The sequence below is a fragment of the Hetaerina americana genome, unplaced genomic scaffold (assembly GCF_022747635.1).
Source record: "Hetaerina americana unplaced genomic scaffold, ioHetAmer1.1.p SCAF_9, whole genome shotgun sequence".
NCBI classification, from domain to species: Eukaryota; Metazoa; Arthropoda; class Insecta; order Odonata; family Calopterygidae; genus Hetaerina; species Hetaerina americana.
Genome location: NW_027287538.1, coordinates 20,275,774 through 20,301,498, shown reverse-complemented (window position 1 = coordinate 20,301,498; position 25,725 = coordinate 20,275,774). Strand labels below are relative to the sequence as shown.

The 25,725-nt window shown below is 35.2% G+C and overlaps 1 protein-coding gene across 1 annotated transcript; it reads right to left on the bottom strand.

Moving 5' to 3' along the window:
* Positions 1–137: 137 nt before the first annotated feature.
* Positions 138–25,725, bottom strand: dock (SH2/SH3 adaptor protein dock). The gene is made up of 8 exons (XM_071598021.1): positions 25,645–25,725; positions 25,177–25,270; positions 15,725–15,953; positions 13,590–13,758; positions 10,931–11,332; positions 7,800–8,099; positions 2,573–2,767; positions 138–305 (listed from the first exon to the last, which is right to left on the bottom strand). Exons 2-8 carry the CDS (start codon positions 25,187–25,189, stop codon positions 138–140), a joined length of 1,476 nt encoding a protein of 491 aa, XP_071454122.1. The 5' UTR covers positions 25,190–25,270; positions 25,645–25,725.

The window sequence follows — 25,725 nt, the reverse complement described above, 5'->3', positions numbered from 1 at the left end:
CACTTTTGAACACCCAGGAAGAACCTAGGTGTGTCATGTCAGATTTCAAAAGGCATTCAAAGTTTGTGCAAGCCAATGTGAAATCACAAAATTGGAACTAGAGTCTAAAATTGTTGCACATATAAAAATGCTTGAACTCAAGTAAATCCAAACAAAATGTGCAAGACAGCTTTGGTTAGGAACACTGCTGAGTGTGAGTAATGTCTGGGATAAGCACTGATTCCTAAATCACCATCTATAACCACAGCAAAGCACTGATTTTTCTCTGTGTAAGGACCACAAGGAACAGGGAATCTGAGGTCCTCCTATTGCAACAACAGGCATCGTCAAATCCAAAAATGCACACAATTGATGGGATATATAAAACCAGCACTTCTGGATATAATAACATACATATTTATATATATATATATATATATATATATTCATATAATATATTTATATGCCCTCAGAATATTCTTAAAAATGTATAAAATAAATGATAATATTCACTACATCAAAGAGTATTTCCGACATCACTCTTTTCCTTGCCTTTTAGACTTCAATTTAACCTATTCCATTGGGGATGTTCACCTCTTTAAGCTTTATATACGTCATCAAATCTTTCAAAAAACACACAAACACACATACACTTATCCATGCACACAAATTATGAGAATATCATGGCTGAATAAAAAGACTAATGGTTACTATAACCGATCGAAGTGTCACAATGAAATAAAGCACTTTTAAATCAGCCGTTTAAATATGGGATTAAAGTGCATTTTTCTGCATTTTTTTGAAAAAAAAAAACACCCATGTGAATACGCAGGTGGAGATATACGAATGCTTCAATAGAAACCTGTCTCAAGCACTGTGCAGGAGCTTATTACATTACTGTGAGCAGTCTTTCTGAAGTAGGACAGAGTGGAATTAGATTATGTATAGTCATTCGATATGTCAAGAGACTTGTGTGCTACTATTTCTTTTTTCCCCGGAGATAAATAGGGCAGAGTCATTCCCGATACTCCAAATGAACACACAGCATCACAGTGAAATACGATTGATTCAATACAAAAAGCCAGCTCTTAGAAATTCAATGCAAAATCTACATGGTGAACAGTATTCTAAGCATGGCAATTCTATTTGGGGAAGGTGTGAAAAATGCTGCAAGGACCTAAATGGTTAAAATTCAGTTCAGACTTCAGAGGGGTCACTGGAAATAACAATAACAACCACTGTCATTACCTTTAGAAACAACACCATGCAACAGACAGGCATCACATATTTTTCAACGTGTAAAACAGCATTCTCAACACGAAGCACCCAAGGCCTCAAAGACATTTATTTTCTGGTCATTTTCTTCATGCTGAAATCTGTGACAAAATAACAGTAAATTTCACTAATCTGTGATAAGTTTAAGTATGCCATGGGCATTGGCGCTCTGATTCAATTGATGGGTGATCTGACAACCTTAATGGAAAACAACTGCCAAACCGCTGCCTTGACCTATTTTTCTGGATCATCGATGCAAACCATTAAAAATGGGATCGATCACAGTGTTCCAAACTGGTTACTATAGAAGCACCCATACAACAACACTGGCAGACACAGTATATAATAAACACTCTTTCAAAACTAAAATGAGAGAGAGAGAGATATTTTTCCATTGAATTTTGAGAGAGGAATGAAAAATGCAGATGACAGAATTACTTCCATGGGAATGATTCAACAGGGGTACAAATTAGGCTTTATATCATTCTTGGGGAGATATCAATTAGCCAAGAATGCACTGCTCCAGAGCATACAACAGCTGCTCCCATTAGTCCAACAGATTTACAAGGTAAACATTCTTCGTGGCCACACAATAGTCCCTTAATGCATAGCATCATGGCATCACACTGACCTTTTAATCGGAGTTTGGCTGAAAATTGTGAAGTAAAAAAAAATCAAGAAATACTAAGCATACTCCTTGAAATCATAGTTTTTACGTCAATGCAGTAGGGTGTAGCCTCTGCAACTCATCAGCTTCAAGTTGCACCATTCCTACTCGTTATGAGAACTGGCTTTCTCAATAGGAAATAAAATCGCTAAGAAGCTTTGAGAGCGAAATGAAATACATTTGGGGAGCGAACGCATACAAGCTCAAAACCCCGGCACGGTTCGCTCCAGCCCCTCCCATGCCACAATTTCAAGCAGCTAATGTCTGGGAGTGGCTCACATGGCCAGATATAGACCCTCTTCCTTCCCAACCCCGTGTTCATATTTCCACACGTACACATATGAAACATACGTACATACATACATATATAAATACACACGTTATATATATATGTATATAAATATATTTCTATATATATATATATATTCTGCTTTTCATGCCAGGGAAAAACCAAGAGCTTCAAAGGCCTAGCAAGGAAACTCACTCAAAACCACAGGGCGCTGGACTTTTATCCCATGCACATTAGCAGGCACCGTTTGCGGGAACGGATGAGTTGATAACAGCCGAAGTAGAGGAAGCCACGGATGAAGACGAATTGGAGTTGGGGCCACACGAATGCCCCCCACCACCCCCACCTCCCGCCCCACCAACCTTGGGTAACGGCCTTACCAAGTAGAGCTTCTCTCCTTGCTTGTTGGTGTATATCGGTGCACGTTGATAGTGGTCGACAAGGTGACTCAAAGTGTGGAACTTTCGCTGGCCAATGCAGTATAGGGCGCCCTCAACATGCACCCTGAAGTGCTTGTTGCGCCCAGGTGCCTTAAGTGACACTGAGTAATCACCAATCTGTGAAGGAGAAAAAGAAATGGATATAATTTCGTAGATGCCTGTCATATTTTTAAAAAAATTGAGCAATAATGGCCTCATTCACTTCTTTTTATAGCTGCTGTTGATAAATAGTTTTAATAAATTTAGAGACAGATACTATACCCTTCTTAATCTTGTCCCTAGTTAAAAAATTATTGGCAAAATAACAAACACAATGTGCTCAACCCTTCTGCTTGAATGGGAAGACCGACACCTTGAACATCAACAGATCAAATCTGCTGCACTTCAATGATCCTGCTCTGTTGAGGCTTGTCCAAAGGATAATCTTTTCTCATCACGATACCAGGGACACAGTTCAAGAAAATTCAGAATCATGCACACTTTTAAAGGATAGCATGTTTGGTATAAATGAAATACAAAAACCATAAACACAGTAATCAACCCGAAGGTCGGTTTGGTAGGTGATGGTAGAGTTCACCTAGCACTAAGCCCGACGGCATGTGAAATTTACACATCAGGGTAGGGGGGCCAGTTCCTTTCCCTGTGCCTGTTATGGTTTCCCAGGAAGATCTGGTACCCGAAAAATCACAAAGCTTGGGTGGAGCTGCAGGTGCCCAGAGTGCCTTGCCCGGGAATCGAACCCGGGCCCGGAACCCTCAGTCCAGCAGTCCAATACTCTACCCACTGGACTACCGTGACCCATAAATATAGAAATGTATAAATAAATGAAATATGTGAAAGCAAATAAAAATAGATTAAATGAAGGCACTTCAGAAGCCATATTGCATTTCTCTCATCTGGATATTTTTGTGTCATTTAAAAGGACTTTTATGCATGTACTGGCGTAAAAGTTGTCCAATGCCACTTTACTAATATCTGTGAAACTCAAATAATATTAATTTTTCATGCTCCACATCAATTTCTGAAAAATAACTCATTTCAGTAACTACTTCAAACTGCATTTATTGACTTATGTAACCACTGAACTTTTGTAGTAAGTTTTCAATCAAACCATTGAAGCTTTTCATCTGTTGTCTTTCTCAATATACTCTCAATGATCACAGTACCCAGATTTTTTCATTAGATCATTGCAAATTTTTTCTGCCCACGGCTATTGTATATATCATAGTTGTAAATATCCTTACCACTCAACGGTTTCTGGTTCAACTTCGTGAAAATTCATGTTCATTAAATGAAGAACACACAATGTATTTTCCCATTGTTCTCAATTTTGGTACAACTAGTTTCAATGCTTAGGCGTCATCATCAGGTACAAATTGCTCTAGTTGGGGGGGGGGGGAAGAGGAGAGGGGTGAAAGAAGTGGGGTTGTGATCGGCATTGATGGGAAGGAGGAGAGGGGTGTTAACGGTCAGGAAAGAAGTCAATTCTGAGAAGGAAAGGGATGCATACAGGACTAAGGAGAGGTGTTCAAACAATATATCATCGATCAAATGACCCCATTTCAAATTCCTTCAGATTGCCAGCTCTTCCCACTTGTCCATCCTCCTTCCTTTGCCCATTTGATGAATCAGTTCCGGGTTGATATCACTCCCATTATTTTCTTCCTACAAATGCTTGGCGAAGTGAGATTGCACGAGGTCACATTTTCAAAAACAGCATTTATGTTCCTCCGCTCGTGTTTTTAATGAACTCCCTGTTTGGCCTATGTAGATAGCACTTCAGTCCTTACAAGTTAACTTATAAATGCCAAATTTATTTTGCTTTTTCACTTTGTGTTTCATAGTGTCTACGAATGATTTTAGGTAGTTCACATGGTAAAAAGCTACCCGAAATTGTACCTTAGGTAAGAGGTTGGCTATCTTTTGTGAAATAAACACATAAAAAGATTGTTTGTTCTAAGGGAATGTTTTCTGAGCAGTATTTTTTCTAGTAAATCTTCTTTGTACCCATTTTTTACAACAATATCTTTTATCGTATTCAGTTCTTGAAAAAAATTACTTTCACAGAGAGGTATGTCCAACACTCTATTTAGCAGGAAATGAAAAGTGGATCACTTTTGAGATATGTGATGATGGGAATTTAAGGGGACAAAGAGGTCAAAATTGAGTAATTTGTACCTGATGGTGATGCCTAAGCATTGAAACTAGTAGTACCAAAATAAAGAACAGTGGAAAAATACATTGTGTGTACTTCATTTAACAGTTAACACTGACATTATTAAGTTCTATTTTATGATGAGGGATGAACAGCTGATAATTTTCATTTTAATAGTGGGAGTACACCACATTATAAAGGCTATGTTATACACAGAAAGAAGAAAAAGCCCCTATTTTTTGTCACTTTGAAATATAGGTGCTACAACGGCTATCTTCCAGTCATTGAAAACCTTGTGACCTATTAGGGACTTCTCAAATATGAAACATAGATATGGCACTATTTCTAATGCCAAGTTCTTAAATATGCACACTGGTATTCGATTGAGCCAAGAGAATTTGTTAGGGATAATGTTGTTAGAATAGTAGGAGAATCCATGAGTGACATACTGTTTTCAATTTTAATCTTTTTTTATCCACTGAAGAAATGGGAAAAGAAGTATGGGAGGAGTTAGAATTCAGAATCAAAGAAGACCAGGATTCATAGAAGACTTAGTTAGCCAGAGTTAGTTAGCCAGTCTGCAATGGGATTCCACAGCTTTTTAAAGGATATTACACAGCCCTACCTTCAATCAATATACTACTTTTCATAATAATAATGATACGCTGAAGTACAGGTACAAGTACCCGTATTTAGACCCCATATAAGAATGCCCCATACAGGATACTGTATTAAGCACACACTTCTAACATACCATCTGTTCAACTCACAAATCTCTTGTCCGAAGTGGACCATAAATTAGGATAATAATATGCTTCAATATGCACATATTTTCCTTACCTCTTTCAAGACAAGAAAGTTTCTGGTAACTTCCACTGCCAATGACGAGTTTGCCTATGAAATTTAAATTCACAACCTATCGTATACTAACACCTTGAAGGTACAAATCAATTAAACTAACAATTCCTACAACTCACAATTATAACATTGATGCAATAATAGAATAAAAATTACAATAACAGACTCTCAACCTAATTCTAGTTTAAATAAAACAGAAAATAAATGCAAATTAATATTTATAAAAGCTACCCCTTAATTCTCAAATCTATTACTACAAAATTTGCATAATTATAAATTATGAAGATAAATAATATAAACCTGAATACAGAATGAAATAAGGACAATAACCTACAGCCTACTACTTTCCTTAACTTATCTCGTAAACACAGTAATCAACCCGAAGGTCAGTTTGGAAGGTGATGGTAGAGTTCACCCAGTATTAAGCCCAGTGGCATGTGAAATTCACACAACAGGGTAGGGGGGCCAGTTTTGATTTCCCGGGAAGATCTGGTACCCGAAAAATCACACAGCTTGGGTGGAGCTGAAGGTGCCCAGAGAGTCATGACTGGGTACTGAAGAGGTCAGTGGTCCAATGCCCTACCCACTGGACTACCAGGTCTCCTTCCCTTAACTTATTAATTGAAATAAAACTAACCTCAATTACACAGTCTACACATCCCTAAAACTATTGATTACTACAGCACTAAAAATAGTATAAAAATGAAGTTGCTAACTTAAAAAATAAAGTATGAAACCAATTGATTCCAACAAAATTCCATACACAATCCACGTCACCTCACCATATGCTATCCTCTGTTTCTGCTTCCAAAATCTTCCACTAATTGTCATCAACCTCGTTTGGATTCTCAATTAAGACTTATTACGAGGTGAGCTCTACCCACACTTATCAATCTTTGGGTTGATCATTTTAGTATTATTTTTTTATAACTTTAAAGGATTTTCATAGCAGGCAAAATGAGCATAAAAAATTTAGTGACCACTCTTGGTGGATACACAACATTGATACCATCAACATGACATTTCATTGGCTACATGTTTCCGTGCTGTACATAACTACACTTCACATCAAAATTTTAATGAGCCTTTCTTGACATTCTTACTCAACATCCCTGACATCAATTCTCTCCTTGATTTTCTGCAATACATACATCAACTCTACCAATTCAATCTATTATGCAACATCTCAAAATTTAAAAAACAAAAACATCTTTACTGCAATGTATATTCCTCTCTATAAGTGATCTCATTATTGCTATTACATCATGCATACCTCTCCCCTTTTCGAACCTAAAGTTATCATCCCCTACGGAATCATTTGCCCTGCTCTTCATCCTCTTGTTCATGATCCTGAGAGACACGTTAGCTACATGTGAAACAAACTTTATGTTCTCTAGTTCTCACAATATTGGAGCCATTACCTTTCTTGGAATAGGAATTAACACATATCAGATGAAGTCTTCCAGCCAAATACCTCTCCCATAAATGCTAGGAATTACTCCATAAAAACTCTTCCTGCCACATTTGCCTAAACCTAAGTAATTTTACAGAAATGTTGTCTTCTCCCAAAGCCTTATTTGATTACAATACAGTTACTTCCCTTTCTTTCTCTGGACCTGAACTATCCCCACCTATGTTATATTTTCTTTCTATGCCTAAGCTTCCTAATTTAATGTGTTTATCAAATAGTTCCTCCATATATTTTTTCCATCTTTCTTGAATCTTTCCTGGTTCTTCATTATTCCTTCTTTCCTTATCTTTGATAATATACTAATTAATTCTCACTCTTTGTCATCTCGAGAATCCTTTACCATCATATATCCCTCTAGTTTTGTGTTTAGCAGTCCTTGATGCTTCAATAAATGCCCTATAAGGTGGAATATCCTGTTTAACACATATTTCCATTAGTTTCTATTCTCTCATCTTTCTAACCACATCCCCATCGATTCGGTTATCATCGGGGTTCAGGCTGTCTTTAACTCAATATTTCAAATGAGTTTACTTCATTCTATTCTTTCCTTATAATGTCTAAGTTCCACAGCCATAAAAGGCCATACTATATGTGCACGCTTTAAGCAATCTTTTTGCCAAAAATAATAATGACCATAAAAGACTTGTCATTCCACATATACTCACATTTGTTTCACTATCTCTTATGAGGAAGTCACCATCCTGGCCATGTTCATTCAGGAGTTGATCACATCTGGCCCTCGTCACAGCTCCATAATACCAAGCTTTTCCTACGAGGTGAGGCCGGTCAACAGCACATGACGAGATTGAGGGAGGTGGAGGGTGGCGCCTTGGCGGACCCATTCCTGGATCACCCTGATGACCTCCACTACCGTTGCCGACAGTATTGGATCCACCACCCCCCCGGTAAGGCTCTGTAAGGTACTCACTGAGCTCTTGAAGGTAGTTTCTTGGAACAAGTCCAATCTGAAATTGAAAACATTATATTAAGCAGAGGTCACAGTATTCCCATTGCACTGACACCTATTTAAATCAACTGAATGATTGTCAATCAATGAATTAAAAACTTTCAACACTGGAACTTTAACCCGTATTTTCTCTGAACCAACATTGGAGAGAAAAATAAGAAACCTGAAAGTGTATAGAAAAATTATAGACAATAGAGTTACCATAGATACTCCTGTATGGTTACTCTTTCCTCCCTCCTCTTGAAATTTTACTAAATATTTTCATTCTAGACAATATTTCTTGAATAAGTCAACCCTAACCATAACAGTTTCAGGCTTAACTAGGAGGAATTCCTTCATAATGAGTATAGAGAAAAAATTTGCTATTCCACATGAAAAGATTTAATATATTGCCCAACCATGGTTTCTATGATTAAGCGAAAACTAATTATATGAAAAACTAAGTTATTATTTTTCTTCTTATTAGATAGCCTTTAAACAGAAGTAGCAGGAGGAGAAAATAGAAGTAGATTTGTGCACCAATAGTAATTTAGAATTACATGATGAACTTTTCAAGGATAGTAACATAGATGGGGAAGGAGAACAACTAGACGATGATACCACAAGGGAGGCATCAGATTCATCAACCTCATTGCCTGTAAAGAATCAAGGGCATTCTATACATCTGCAGTCTTTCACTGCTGGGTATAGAGCGTTAAAAAGTACTAAGGCTCTAAAACACAACCAATGATTTATCTCCTTTGGCATTTCCATGCTCTTCTGTGGGTATATCATCCAAATCCTGGTGGTGGAGACAAACAGGCATTACCAACACCTTTAGTCTGTGGAGAAAAGATATTTTCCAAGACGTGATGCAACTTTTCTGAAATTGTGGTGATGAAGCTTTCCGACAAAATATGTTCTAAACGCAAACAAGACAGCGTCATTTTTTTAAAGTGATACCAGAAAAAACACTGTGCTTCAGAGGCGATTAACCTCATGTAGGGGTGCTTTGCAAACAAAGGCTTAATGTCTTATTAATAACAAATGCAGATGGAGGTAAGAAGCTTCAGTCACTAGTGGTTGGTATATCAGCTTGTACTGGATTCTTGACACTATATATCATCGGCTTGGAAGCAAGTTAAGGATTCTACATTATATAACTGCTTTGGGAAGGGAAGATTTTAAGTTAATTGAGATATAATGCCAGTTGACATCATTTGTAATGATGATGGTGCTATAGACAATGACTTCAGCAATAAAGGAAAAAGAAAATTCACCTGTTCCTGCTATTAGAATTTTCCCACATCTTACACTCTTCTCTGGGGTCCCTAGAAAAGTGCAACTTAGGGGTTTTACGGTATTTTTAAACCCAGGACATTTTGAATCGCATTTCAATTTTATTTTAAGGATTCAATAATATGGTAATTAATCTGATCTGAAGATTGACTCTTATTTAAAGGAAATGCTTTCTACTTGAAAAAAATTCGCCCTCAAAATAAGATTAATAATTTGAGTTCAGACACTTAGTATAGGATATAGATCCAAAATTACACCCAAACAGGAATATACACAGCAGGGATTTAAATATGTACTATAAAAGTTGACTACATGACCATTTTTTAGGGCTATGTTTTAGAATAATGTTAAAGCACATAATTGGAGGAGCATTTGAGGAAGATAAAGCATTTATATGAAGTGAATGTGGTGTTTCTCGCGCGTTGACAGATGTGTTAAGCTAAAATTATTTTGTTTTTTTTTTATTTCAAGAAGGGTTTCAAAAACCTAATACGTTTATCTTGGTCACATTTTCTTAAATTTATATTTTATAACTTTATAGCAATGCAAGAAAAATTTTCATTTTTCTTACTGGCGTGCAGCAAAATATTTAAGTTAGTGAAATGAATTACTTTCTCTTGCATTAAAAAATAGGTTGAAGTTTTGGATGGAAATAAAAATATTATAAATTTTTTCACCTGCACAAGTTGCACCAACTTTACTCTTCACCTAAGAGCTAGAAACAATTTTTTATACTAAAAAAAATATGTATTGCAAAATAACTACATCCTAAGGTATTTAAACAACATTTAAAGACTTAAAGGAACAAGATACAAAAAGTGAAGAGTCAGGTGTGATGTTGTGGAATCGAGACATAATAAAAACTTTGTTGCAATTTTCCACAATTAAATTTCCACAATTTAATTGTGGAAATTTAATTGTGGAAGTTTTTATTAAGGAACAAGATGTTTTCACAAAATACCTGTTGCGGCATCTCCCGCACTTTCTTAGCAATCGTCAAAGGTAAAACACCCCTAGTGTTTAAAGTTGACTTTAGCCTCATGGCATGATGAAACACGCATGACTATGGATACCTGTGAAATTGCATGGATGGTATTTCATCATAACATCTTGATCCTTAGAAACCCCCAAAATTTTGTAACATAAGAGGAAGCATCGGTAGCTTGACTGACTACAGCACACCGCCAGACACCAAGGGATCAGGGTTTGAGTCCCAGCCAAGGCAAATTAATTTTACACACAAACTCTTGAATTGTAATCAAAACTGATTTCGCAAAATTAATTAAATGAAGACTTTACTGTATTTTAGGCTCATGCTGCTTGGTATCCACAATCCTACAGGCCACTCATCCGCGTCATGGAAGGTGTTGGGACACCAACCTCTGGTAATGATATTTCAAGGATTGATAGAAATTTCAACAAAACTACTCTTTAAAATAAAGAGACAATGCAAGAGAGCTCATTATGCAGTTAATTAAGCTTCATGCACACAATGGGACTACCTGACCGCCATATCAGGCAAAGAGTTCAAAACATAGACCAATCACTAACCTGACCCTGTCCATTTCGTGCTCTGTACCATTCGGGATCAGATGGCGGCCGGTCTAATATCTCCAAACGGTCTCCCTTCTCAAAACTCAGCTCTTGCTCATTCTGGGATCGGAAGGTGTAAAGAGCAACCATTATGTCCAGCACATTTTCTGCCATAGCGTATGTATGTATTGTGTCAGCACCATAGCCACCATCTTCGTCGGAAGCCATGCCTGGCGGGGGACAAGGGCCCACATGACCTCCACCCCCAACGCCAAACCCCACCTCTTCCTGAGTATAGTTACTAGGGAACCAACCACCAGGTGCATTGCCATACTGCCCTCGCCACCACCCGTCATTGCTCTTCTCCAGAATGAGAATTCGGGTCCCTTTGACCAATGACAGTTCATCTGGCTGCTGGGCCTGAAAAGCGAGAGAAGTCATTAGTCTGGACAAGAATAATAGTAGTAGTTACTAGGGGAGGTGATCAACAGCAGATGTCATTTGTGTCATAAAAAATAGGTGGGCAATTTGGTAGGGGTAGGATATTCAGGGAATGTAGGAACGGTGGAGAGAAACCCAGCATTAACATTGGCCTACTCTTAACAAAAGGCACCAAGGGGTCCACAGCTTAACAACCAATCTGATAGATGGCGTACTCACTTAAAGTGGCCTCCACATAGCATCCCAAGTAGGGATTGGAATACCACTGAATAAAACCAGCAATCACTGGGATTAAAACTCAAGAGGAGGCCCTTAGGGTGGGAAGCTAGTACATTAGCCACCACACCATCGCAGATCCCCATCCTGTAAAATATCTACATCATAAAAACAAACTTGTGGAAGTGTTAATACAAATGAGACCATAAAGGTTCCAATAAGACCATTTTGAAACATTCGAAAGCATAATTAGGGTGACTACACATTTTTGGACTTCCCAGATTATGTCTGTAGACCAATATTGCTTATGTTTACTGTATTCTTATTTTTATATTTTTTGTGCTTTCTTGACTCTCATTCAAAAATTTTCAGACATCTTGTTTCAAATCTAGAATTAAGGTCTTCCAGAGAAAGTCAATTCATAAATCAAACCGAGAATACAGTATCAAGATACCAAACTATTATAGAGTTTGATGAATTTGCTAAATTGCAGTTGTCACAAAAAAAGGCAAATTAGCCATAAACAAAACTAAACTACAAAAGAGAAGTGAAGTTGTGATATGCAGATTTGATAACCTTATTAAACCAAAATAATTCAATAAAAACCACACTGGTATGAAGGTTCAGAAAAAGGATGATTTTGTTTTAAATGTACCATGACAGTGCATTTTTTTGACAAAGCAACCATGAAAATTATCACCAATTAACACCAATTTAAGTATGGTATATCTAAAATCCAAAACTAGGCTAACAGATTGAAATCTGTATTATTCATTATCGGGTACTTTCTGTAATCTTCTGATTTTGATTATTTTAACATGCACAAAAAAGGCATTCAGCCATATGAACTTATCTCTTCTAATCATGTCTTAAAATTAGACCACTAGGCACAATTCTTTTTTTTTCATATCCAGTGCATGAGATTCAAGTACAACCCTAATTGGAGCAGACAAGTTTTTTTTCTTTCTTGAACACATATCCAGAAACATCATAAGAAACACTAGAATTAAAATGATGTAAACACAGATATTTCAAGCACGTCTGAATTATTCAAGGCTTTTAATCCATTGTTCGGTCAAACTTATAGCATGACAGATGGGATATTACAGATTACCCTAATAACACTGTTTTATCAGTCTGTGCTAAAAGTTTTGTGCGAAACTCGGGAAGACGGCAACTGAGACCCTCGACATGATCAAGCAGGCTTATTGGGACACTGCCTTAAGCCATTCCACAGTATTTGAGTGGCACAAGTTGTTTAAAGAGGGTAGGGAGCTCGTTGAAGACGACCATCGCTCCGGAGGCTTCGACGAGGGTCATCAACGGTATCCCCAAAGAAAATTTCCAGCGGGCATATGGGGAATGGGAGCAACGTTATACTAAGTGTGTAGCAGCTCAAGGAGCATACTTTGAAGATTATTAAGTCGATGTAAGTATATTGTCAATAAAACTCTTGTAAAAAATCAGTCCTACCACTTTTGGGTGCGACCCTGTAGTCTGGGTCATTAGGAACAAGTAATATTCTTCTCCCTTTATGTCCAATCATTTATAGAGATGGCTCATCCTTCTTCTCCTTCAGTTCTGGACTTATGTTGGTCAATTACTCTTCCTACACCTTCTCTGTCGTAGCAAAATCCACGAGGTTTAATGTTTATATTTGAAGAAGACCCCACCTCCCTTGCCTCAGTCCTTGGCCGGTCATTTACCCTCACATCTTTGTTGCAAGAATGTAATTCCAGATGGATACCATTTCTTGAGAGCTGAATGTACTATAGTATCTCTAACATTCTACAACCAATCTGATGCTGTCATGTTATTAGAACTTTTGTTCTTCCTTGATACCATGGATTCGTGTATAAAACATGAAAGCTTTTCTTAGCTCTTAAACCTTGCAAAATAATGTTATTTATTAGCTGTAGACTATCATGCATAACAACTGTCATAAACACAGCATTGAATCCTCATATAGGGTTATAAAAAATTTATTCAAACGAGTTGCAAATGAAAATGTTACACTTACTTGGTAATTGTATTTGACTAGAGCAGTGCCTATGGCTTCTGAGGGATCTGCAGGAAGCAATAGCCTCCGTGCAGTGGTCGGTGAGTCAGTGGCACCACGCGAAGGCGAATTTGTTCCAGATGGCAGTGTCTTGGAGCCGCTACCTCCCTTCTTCACTTTCTTCTTGATGCTAAAAGTATTAAAAGTAAAGTTACAACAAAACTTGCAAAAGATATAGAAAACATGAAGCATAAGTAGCAGCAAGATTAAAACTTTATTCCTTATATTCAAGATGTAATATGCATTAAAGTTCATTCAAAGGCATCTGTCTTTTCAATGCAGGAAATATAAAAAGATGAAGTACTCTTGGTGTGTGCGTCTGATGTCTATTCAAATAGCATGTGCAATCACAATTAATGAGCAATAACTTTGCTAACATTCATAATACACTTATACCAAATATCTTTGATGATAAACAGTATTGGAGAATAAATAATGGCTCAAGAAATATTTTAACATGAATGTATATTATAGTAAAATGTTTCAGAAGTCCACAATATTCTCAACTCGGCTGGAGCAAGGTTAAATATTGCAGAAACAATTACCAAAAAAGTTAATTACAATCTAAATCCATATTAGAGCATAACAATTACTGAATTCAGGCATACAATAAACAGCAGTCTCTCCCTATTTCCCGGCAAATGACCCCACACAGTGGCTTATAGAGTAAGATGTGTTTGCATATTTGAGAGGACAAAGGGGATCGGAGTGGCTAACATACTGGCTTCCCACCCAGAGGGCCCAGGTTCAAATCCCGGTGGTGGCAGCTACTTTTCAGTGGCATCCCAAACTATACTTCCAGGGCTTTGTGGAGAGCACTTTGAGTGAGTACACTGCCTGTTGGATGGGACATAAAACTATGGACCCCTTGGTAGTTTCCGTGAAAGAGTAGGCTAATGCCGATGCCGGGTTTCTCTCCACCCTTCCTCCTTTCCCATCCATCCCTAATGGCGCAAACAACCTTCGCTGTCAGTCACCTCCCCTAAATCTACTACTACCTGAGAGGACAAAGGACATTTAATAGGCAAAATATGGTGGCTATTATTTGGATATACTGCACCAAGAAAAGATAAATATTACATTTTAACATTATCCTGTTCAATTACTTCCTTAACCACCATTGTAATCAACCTAAAAGTCGGCTGGATGGGTGCAGTTTGAGTTCACAGAATTCTAAGCCCTGTATGGCAAAGTAAATTGACATAGGTAGGGGGAGAGGAGTTAGTTCCTTTCCCTTGCAGTACAGTTTACAGGAAGTGTCTGTTACCAAGGAAATCACAAGCTTGGGTAAAGCTGCAGAAACCTGAGGAAGCTGAGGATACATTGAAGTATCACAAGGAATCAAATATAGGATCTCTAATCAGTATCCCAGCACTCTACTCAACAGGCTAACAAGATATTCCTTCCATTACAAGTTACACTACAAAAAATATTACCCAGTTAATTTTATACAACTTTGTTAAAAATTTTACTACATTCTTTTTATTTGGGAAGACTGATCTAAACATCGTAAAGCTACCATGGCATTGATACTGACTGCTCACTTATAGTTTCATTTAATAATTCTTACCATAATCTTATACAGAAAAGGCAATGCCCTTTAAAATAAGTGAGAAAATTGATAACTTATACGATTATCTGAATGTGATTAATTCAGGTTAATCAGTAAAAGATAGCATTTCATACGTCTTCAATGCTCCTACATTGAAGATATAATGTTCAAACATTGAACGCTAATATATTGATCTTGCACTGGTTGTTTATATTTTAATTAAATCAACACCAAAATAAAATCTACATATTGATATCTGTTTTAACAAGATGCCACTAAACTGAAAGTTGGGCAATAGTAATATTTATATTTTCTTGGTATGCAAGGTTTTTCGACTCTTGAGCAAATAAATCCACATAACGGATTATCTACTTTATTCCAATATATTGTCAAGAAAATATTGAGCAAATAATGCATGGAGAATATTTAAATTAATATTACAGGGTACAAAATACAAGTTAACGGAAAGATATGCGAATATCATTCATCATATACTCAATGTAACATTTACACGACCATTTATATCCTTCCTTCGTCCTCTTACCTGTCAAAGAGAGATGGTTTTTCTTTCTTGACATAGTTGCTCGGCACGTATCCAGCACGGCCTCTTGAGTTTTGCACCCTCCACCAGTGCTTGGAATCATCCAGTAGCAGGTAACGTTCATTTTTGCGTAAGTCTAGCTCCTGTCCTCCTTGTGCGCCATAGTCATATTTTGCGACGACGTGGCACACAACCTCCTCACCAGACACACTCCCACCACCACCGACCCTCCCTGCACACATGCATGAAAACAAGGCATCACCGTTAGAAGTACTTGGGGGCAGTTGTACACTATCAAATTACAGAATGACCGAAAGGCAGAAGAAAAATTACATACCACTATCGAGAACCTATATGGATGAAAATAATAATTCAATTCATAAAACAATCATGGATGGTAATATTTAACATGTCGTAACCAAAACCTAAAAATTACAATAAATATTCGGTATAAGAATAACCAAAAATTACAGATGAACGATGGGAGAAGTTGAACAAGAGCGAGCGTTAACACTAATAGTCAATAATTCAAAATATTGAAATTAATAGTAAATGAATAGGAACAACAAAATCAATGAAAAATTATTGAAAGAAATCTGAGCTGCCGAGGTGTATGCAAGGGAAGCTATTTTGATAGAAAATGTTGTCCCATTGGTGAAACTGCAGTCTTTCACTTCATAGATAAAATTAATACATAAGTATTAGCAAAAAAGAAATTATTAGGGGGATTTCTCAAGGTGCACTAAGAATGCTATACAAACAGACAGAAATTAAAGAAAATCCTTCAAGTACAACCAAATAATTGGGTCGAAGTGTGAATAATAAGAAAAAATACAATAAATATTAAAATGTTTGGAAACATATTTTACTAATTGTATGAAATGGTAAGTTCTTGACAAATTGTAACCATCCATTTATTTCACTTCAAAGTCATCATTACCATAAAATCAGTTTATTGATAGTGAGTGCATATTCGAGAAGTAATTCCTCCACATCCTTTTGTACTAGACTGCTACAAATTTTGTTATTTTTTAGTATTAATTTTATTCACTGTATTTTAATATTCCTCCTAACTGTCCAAGGCCTAGAATTTATATCATGAAATTTTCTAGATAATGTTGACGAAGGTAATATAAAAAATTTACATTAGGATACATTACTTATCAAACTGGGAAAGATTTTCCGCTCAAGGTTTCAAGAATTTTCTTTAAGATACTAAAATCTAAAATAAATCACTACAGAGAAAAATTTGTAAATGGATCTCTGTTGAAAATAAGCCAGAAGAAACAGGCACATTCAATTTGGTCGCCATATTCTTCAGTTGATTGCCAATCAGATCAATCGGTAAAATGATATATAATCCTTTTCTACTAATTCAAAAGATAGAACCATGATCCATAGTTTCCATTAAAACATAATAATAATCCATAAAATGTTAGCAAATTATGAATTTTCATTCAAAGCACTCATCTGAACAATACGATCATTATGGCAACTGAACAACTGAAATGAAATGACAGGAGATACATGTCTTGAAAGAGAATTTTGGAACTCCACAAAATGTTATGGTAAGGACTAATATATTCTAATGAAATCTCTCGAAGAAAAAACAATACAAAAAAAAACTTTTAATTAAGATGTATACTTTAACTCCTGTAGCTCATAACGGATAATATTTACTAGGCAGCAGCAAATGAAAAGTCTTCCTGCTGTGAATCGAAGATTGTCCCATGATATGGAGGCTGGTGAATTAAGAGAGAGTGAATAATATAGCCATCTGGTGTCATTAAACACCTTTCTTTGTGGAAAAACTATTATTGATTGAACAATTGTTTACTCATCCTTGAAGCAGATAAGCATCATGCCAAATATTCCCCTAAAAAATATCAGCTTCCTATAAGTCCCTAATGAATTGGTATGAATGGTCAGATCCAACGCCATTAAAACTAAGTAGCAAAAGGTATAGACCATGTCATACTCTTTTACACTTATTTCAAAGGGCATTATGATGACTGTACAAAGCCCAAATATTGTGTAATTTTGTAAAATTCTGTTGAACTAGTAACAGTCAAATAAGGAACATGTCTGCTAAAAGCCCTTGTTATTCTGAAGTGAAATTCCTGAATTTACTACCTAATACAAAGATAATACATACATATAATAACAGTGGACCAATGATAACCGAAAAAATGATATGTGCATGTAATTTCATTAATCATAATGCATTATAAGCCTTCCTATCCCAATTTGAAGAAATATTCACTCAATGGCCAAGGTTATTTAATATGGAGTTGATTCAATAATTAAATTCACTATGACCAACAACAGAGCAAAGCAAAACTGAGGGAAAGAGAAAATTTTTTGTTTTTTAAGTCTAAACTAATCAGCTACTGTGCAAACATCAATGCTATGCAGTGAATGAATTCATACTGCTCCCTGTACATAAATAATTATATTTTTACAAACATTGTTACTATTTTCCTGCTTTTTATTTGTGGCTGTATATTTGTATTCAAACTCTAATTGCAATGTATTGTGTTTATCTGCAATATTTGCAATCAATGTGACATGTCCCAAACATGTCTTTCGGGGACCAATGAACATCAATATCAATCTTCTGAACTCAGGAGACTGATTCAAAATCCCTTAACTCCAAGATCATCCCATATGCAAGATTAGGCAATTGAATAAATAACTTCAAATTAGAGGACATAATGTTTAGTGCCATTCGTGTCAAAGTCTCATTAAGCACATAGCTCACATAGAGGATAACTCAAAAAAGCAGGAGTAAAATGAACACAAGAAACTTCAATCAAATGATTCAAATGAAAGCACAGAATATAGCAGAACCTCAAACCATATCACCATCTTCCTGTAAAATCCTTCAATTTCTCAGTAAATAAAAGCATATTATACGAAGATTTAAAGTTTGGCAATGAAGACAAACCTATCACACCAATAAGGAATTAATACATTTTTTAGAAAAGATGAACTATACACTCATTATGCCAAAAACCATTTTAGTTGCAAAACCTTATTTCAAAATGATAAAAATCATGATGTACTCACATTTTACCATCCTGTAAATGATCGCACATCAGTAGTAATAATGCTATATTTTGTTATCCAACCACTTACTACAATCTTTTATGATTTTATATGTATCATAAGATAAATACATCACGAATATGATAACACAGCAAGTCTTTCCTCAAGCTCACAAACAGATAAATGTCTTTGACATATTTAAAAAAAAACTAATTTTATCAAATCTTAAACATTTGTTTGATATTTTGGTCCCATTGCGGAACAACACATTAAGTAGAACGTTACTTATTATTAGATGATAGTCTACTGATTAAGATGGATAAGATTAAGAGAGATGGGAATACTGGTTTTGGATTTAGAGACAATGTTAATTATAACAAAAAATATTACACTAAAGAAATTAAAAACAATAACTCACATATTAGATGCATTTATCAATATGTTCAACAATCAACTACTGAAAAAGGAAACACAAAGTATAAATTGCCTCCCTAATGTTGAATGCAGTTGGACTTGAAAAAGTTTAAAACTTAACATGAAATTTACAACTACAACATAAGCAGACATGTCATATTAAAACATGATTCCCTTCTGCTGATCTAAGAAGTTTTTTCTTTGACTTTCTCCAAGCAACTGTCCCGTGGCCACCTTCCATAATCTTGATGTTATTGCAATATGAAAATCAGATAAATATTTCCATTTAAAATAATTTGGTATTATCTCCCAATATATCATTGCTTTCATTATTATTTTGGCAAACATGTCAACTCTGGACTTGATAGACATTTTCATCACTTCATAATTCCAATCATTTAAGTGAAAAAGGAGTATTTCATCATTCAACAACTTTTCACATTTCAGAACACCAACCCGTACATACATGAGCATAAGGTAAAAAAACTAACTCAAAATTTGGAAATACTGAATCAAAGACTGAAAGAGCAGCTAGCTTAAATACTAAAAATTTCACTTTCAAAAGTCCAGGATTGGGACGAAAGTAAGAAAATACAGTAATACTATCCCTACTGGACACATTAACTTTCATAAAAAAGATTGCATTACTCAGGAGGTCATTTAAAGCAAGGTTGCCAGGTATGGCTAAAATTAGTCTTTGTAGCTAATTTCAGATAGGAGCAGCTGAAAAAATGAACAGTGAAACATGAATCACTAAAAGAGCAGAGCTCAAGAAACAGTACGCACAAGAAAGGAACAGCAAAGCTATAGCCAAGGATCAATTTTATGAGCAAGAATTTATCTTGCCTCTACCCTTTTCAATACAAATATTTAATTGTATAAGAATATAATCTTAAGTTCATTGGCAATATTGATTACAATTATTACAAACATTGATTCATTTACTTATCAGGTTCACTTTATTTTACCATTTAAAAGTAAGCTTGTAATACAAGCCGAATCAATATTAAAATCACATTGAGCACACAGTGTAAATAGGTCAGACTAATTTTGGCTAATATCTAGCATGTGACAAACAGTTCTTTAGATGAATAAGCAAGCCTGATTCAGAAGCCAATACTGAACTGGAAAAAATAATTAATAGCAAAGGGAGACATGGAATTTAATAAGAAAATTTAAAATGAATATTATAATATCAGTAAAATACTGTGTACTCAATACTGTGCATACTCAAATACTGTTATACACTCAATAACACGACAAACACAAAAATTACTAAATTTAAACTTAACATTCGCTTAATTGAAATATTAAAAATTTCATTTACTATTATGTCCTTCATGTCCATGGGTAGAGCAATGGACTACTGACTGGAGGACCTGAGTTTGATTCCTGAACATGCCTCAGGTCACCCTAAACTTCACCCAAGCTGTGTGATTTTTTGAGTACCAGAATCGCCTGGGAAACTATAGACTGCATTGGGACAGGGAAAGGAAATGCCCTCCCCTAACCTGATGTGTGAGTTTAACATGCCATCGGTGTTGAGTGAGCAATACTCTCACCTATCCAACCAACCTTCGGGTTGATAATTGGGTTTATATTTTTTTAATGTCCTTCATGTAATATAATACATCCTTGAGTAATATAATAATGAATCCTCCAAGTCATACAACATCATATAAAAGCACAGTTATCAATCTTAAGGTTGGTTGGAAAGGTGAGGGTAGAGCTCACCTTGTACTTAGCCTAAGAGCGTGTGACATTATCAATTAAGTGCAAGGTAGCCAGTTCCTTTCCCTGAACTGCCTGTATTTTACCAGGAAGATCTGGTACCCAAAAAATCACCAAGTTTCAGTGAAACTGATGGTAGTCTACCACTCTACCAATTGGTCCACAGACCTCCAACACAACAACATATATGTAACCAATTTTTAGCCAGCAGAAAGTTGTAAAGGTTTCAGTTCTAAAATGTTCAATAAGTTTAAGTCTAAAACATGCACACAACAAGCAATTTATTTTTCATAGCTACTCCTAGGCTATTAGGCCTAAAGGAACAATGTAGAGAATTTTTAGAAAACAAGTCATTTGCATCTATAAAACCAGCTTTCTGGAAGTGAAATTTCAAAGGAGAAAAAAACACTGGATGGTGCCCTATAGCTCCTTCACAAAATGTGAGATCCTTCCAGGTGTTTTTATGCTGATTGCATTCTCATTAAGAAAAAGGGTCAAGTATGAATGCCATGTTCATTTGTATGTTATCACATGTGCAATAGCAACTGTAAACTTTGTATGTTTGTCTGCATTTCTATTTATTAACTTTCAATTTTGAAATAAATTAAGTAACTTAAATTTATCTTAAAATTGGAAACTTAAAACAAGAGGTGAAATGTACTAATTTAGAAATGACTATTGTACTTTTTAATTCATAGACAAATAATAGATAAAAATTATCTTAAATAGCAAGTGAGTTTTAATATGATGGTTCAAATGCATCAGTCTCTTTTAGCCTTATACATTCTTAATGCAATTTATCACATGATTCTGTTAAAAGTTACTGTCGCCGCATCTCCCGCAGTTTCTTGTGTATTTGTACATTCTTGCTTGTGCTCAAATTAATTAACACCAAAGACTAGATGGATCATTTATATAAAATTAGAGCATAATTCTTAGTGAACTCCAAACAAAGTTGTAATATTTGTCAGCCTGCTAATGGACAGAAATCACATGAACAGGAAACTGACAGGATGGCATTAAATGCATCTCAAAAATTAATTTTTGCCAATGGTGCATACCATTTTGGAATTTGAAAATTTGATGACAACATTCCTGAATCATTAGATGTGTCTTGAAAAATATTGAAATTCACAAGTGTTGTCAAAGGTAACTAATATTATCGTTGGTCAAAATTCCCCATTAACTATGAAAAGAAGAATTGAAAAACTCATCAGACAATTTCACAGAAACGTACAATCTGAGTATGATAGTTATGGAGGAACCGGAGGAAGTTCTTAACAGGAAGAACTAGAGGCAAGATCTTACATGAGATACACAAAAAATTGAATGGCAGCCATCAAAGGGAATAAAATCGGTAGAGGTCAGTCAATGTAGCCATGTAGTCTAATGTTAGTCAATGGCTTCATGATGTATAAGTGATGTAAAAAACTTAAAATTTTAGTGTGAGCCGGGCAAAGAAAAACAGACCAACCAAAGGTTTGAGGATAAAAGGTAAATTCTATGAAAAAACCTATTACCGTCAATTTGAAATTGCTGAATGATATTATTAACCATTTATCCCATCCTGAATCAATCTTTGATGTTAGCATTATGATGTGCAATTTTAATGTGATAAAAGTGATGCATACAATTTACATTCATTTCAATATAAAGTACATAATTGTTTCAAAATATAACAACATATAATATTAAAAAGATTATATGTTCAATAACAGTGGACCAATGATAACAGAAATAATAGCTACATGCACATTAAGTTCGATCAATCATGATGCATTATTAGCCTTCCTTTTCGAATATGATAAAAAATCCACTCAATAAGGTTGTTAAATGATGAGTTATATCAATAATTAATTAAACTATGACAAATAACACTACAAAGCAAGTGATGAATCGGTAGTAAATATACACATCTATCTGGTGCTTTAAATTCACACTCCAAGATACTCAAATGTATGATACATATCTATGAGGTCTCCATTGAGGTAAAGATATCCCAGAATCTCATTCTTTTCCAGTTTTGTATAGGTTTTCATTATTCATCTTTAGATGAATGCCAAAATTACTGTACCAATTTAAGTGTTTTATTTCATAATTAATAAGTGATTGAAATTACCACCAATTCAGAATTGCATGGTTTTCAAATCTTGTGACCAATAATCTATTTGTAAACTGAACTTTAACCTCCTAGCCTTGGTTAAAAAAAATATTCTGCCATACATATATAATAAGACTCCCTAGTCTATTCATTGGTTAATAGGCTATTGTCAAATTTATCATTAATCTTCACGGAATCAAAATCAGTTAAGGTTTTTAACCTTTGGCCATGTGATAGTGCTGTGTTCTGTCTAATGTTATACTACAAATGTAAAATGGTTGTGCAATATGTACTGGCATTAATGATAATATATATCAATACTTAAAATTAATTCAATGCACTAAGGATATATCAATTGACCTTGATGACAATTCTTAAAGAGGATGATGTTTATATCAAATTTTTGAATTACATGACATCACAATACACTCACTGTTTAGGAAATATTAGATGACCACATACTCTTGATCTTAAAATAATGATAATTAAAATAATAGCATTTTGGAAAAACCTAAAACTGGCGAGACTCTTGAAAGATACAATTTAAATACAAGAGAATCCATGCCTTTAGTCATATGTAAGGATTAAGTTTCCAATATAGTTACTTTTAAGTATCCAGTGCACCAAGATTCCAATTAGAAAAATGACTAACAACTTATCAAGTTTGTAAACAAATAAAATAATTAACCTGATGAGGCTTAATCATACACTTCAACCTATTAATTGGGATGACGAGTGAAGAGAATAATTTTTTACAAATCTCTCAGGAAACTGCCAACTTCTCCAGATGGATAATAACCCTGTTTGATTACTTACAAGTCATCATAACACTCATGCAGAAAAAAAACCATTAACGATAAAGAAAAAATATGTTAATGCCAATAAATCCTAGAAGATGAGTGCTAAACAGATTAATTTCAAATCCCTTAATTATATACGTACCTTAGAGGCTAAAACAGATTTACATTATGTTTTTGGGATTTGTTCACAAATATTATACAAGACAAATAATGAGATGTATAACATGTGATAAGGTGGTGTCATTTTAAGCAACCTAAAATAGCCATGCAAATGGCCAGGCAATTAAGTAGCCGACAGAATATTTTTAACTTTCGGCCATAACATTTAATGGAGACTATTTTATTGCCAGACCTAAGCAACTCTATAAATATCCAATTAAGATCTAGTGAGCTAGCAATGTCTGTGCATTCAACAATTAAGTTTCTTACATAACTTGTAGGCATTCTATGTCAGAGAACTCATCTAGTCTCAATTGACCTTTTAGCATTATTAAAAATCATATACTACATGGTATATACTGTGCTCCAAACGTGTCAACATTATGACTGGATATTATAGTGCAAATATTTTGGAAACAGGGTGTTAGCAGCATGAAAAGAAATGAACAGGCAATTGAAATAAAACAAAACGCAGCCATCCCATATACTCCATTTAAAGAATCAAGTAAAACTACACTATTCCTCTCACAAGCACTTTTCCAAATAACAGAATACAACACAGGAAAATGATAAATATTGTAACGAGAAAAGATCGATCTTTAAAAAAAAAGAAGACTCCTAATATCAAGGGAATGCTTAATTGAATAGAAAAATCTGATGCGGCGTATCCTCGTACGACATACGCCAAGCCAACAGGGAACAATAAACCTAACATCAACGTTTAACATAACTAAACAAAGCTTCACTATCGAAAATCTTCTTCCACTAAGTGCGCTGAGATTCATTATGTAAAACTGAAAACGCAAATCAATTCTTAAGTGCAAAAACAAAAGATTATAGTAGCAGTGGGCAGCAAAATTATTTACTCGCCCATAGCTCGACTTAATTTTATGAATAATAAAAACCATTGTGTGGGACCAAAATTGTATCCCAATAGCATATTCTTTCATTAAATTGGGAAAATCGAAATTGAATAAGAAAGTGATGACAAAACAAGCAGTCTGCTAAATCTAATTCACTTGCTTGGGGGACCGTGAATTGACAAACTAAGAATGTTTAAAACACGATAAAATAGAAATATTGCAAACATGCATCTATACGTCTTAGTAGAAATCCTGAGTCAATGCCAAATGCAAACGGGTGAAAATGCTGTTTATTATTAGGAAAAAACAAGCCATTCTTTCTCACAGCGTCCGACTTACATTGATCCTGCATTTGGCACAGCTAAGGTCTGGTTAAACCACTGAAGTGTCAGCTGCGGCAGAACGCTATGTCTTCTCGAGGAATTTCTTTACCCTATGGGAAAATTCAAGTAAATATTCACTACTAAACATCCCTTTCGCCATTAACGAAATACTACTAGCCCTATCGGACAACAGTCGCCTGTTTTCTAGACAAACTCTCTGCTTGGAGTAAAAAAACGTTTATCACGTACAACTGTCCAACAGACACTTCAATCACTGTAATTGACCATTATGGATGTCCACTATTCTCTCAAAGATGAATTTCACATGCGTCGGTAGGATGGAAAACATCTAACCATCTACAGTGTTAGCTGCCATAACAAAATATACTAAGATACGCCATATTATCATCATTTATCGATTACATATAATGGTTACCATTTAATAGCGAGAACAAACAGCTTTAAATATATTTATCCTGCTTACCAATTTTCAGACTGGACATACTCTTTGGTGTTACATAGAAGAGCAAAAATTGGTCCAGACCTGCCTCTCCCACCCTTACCG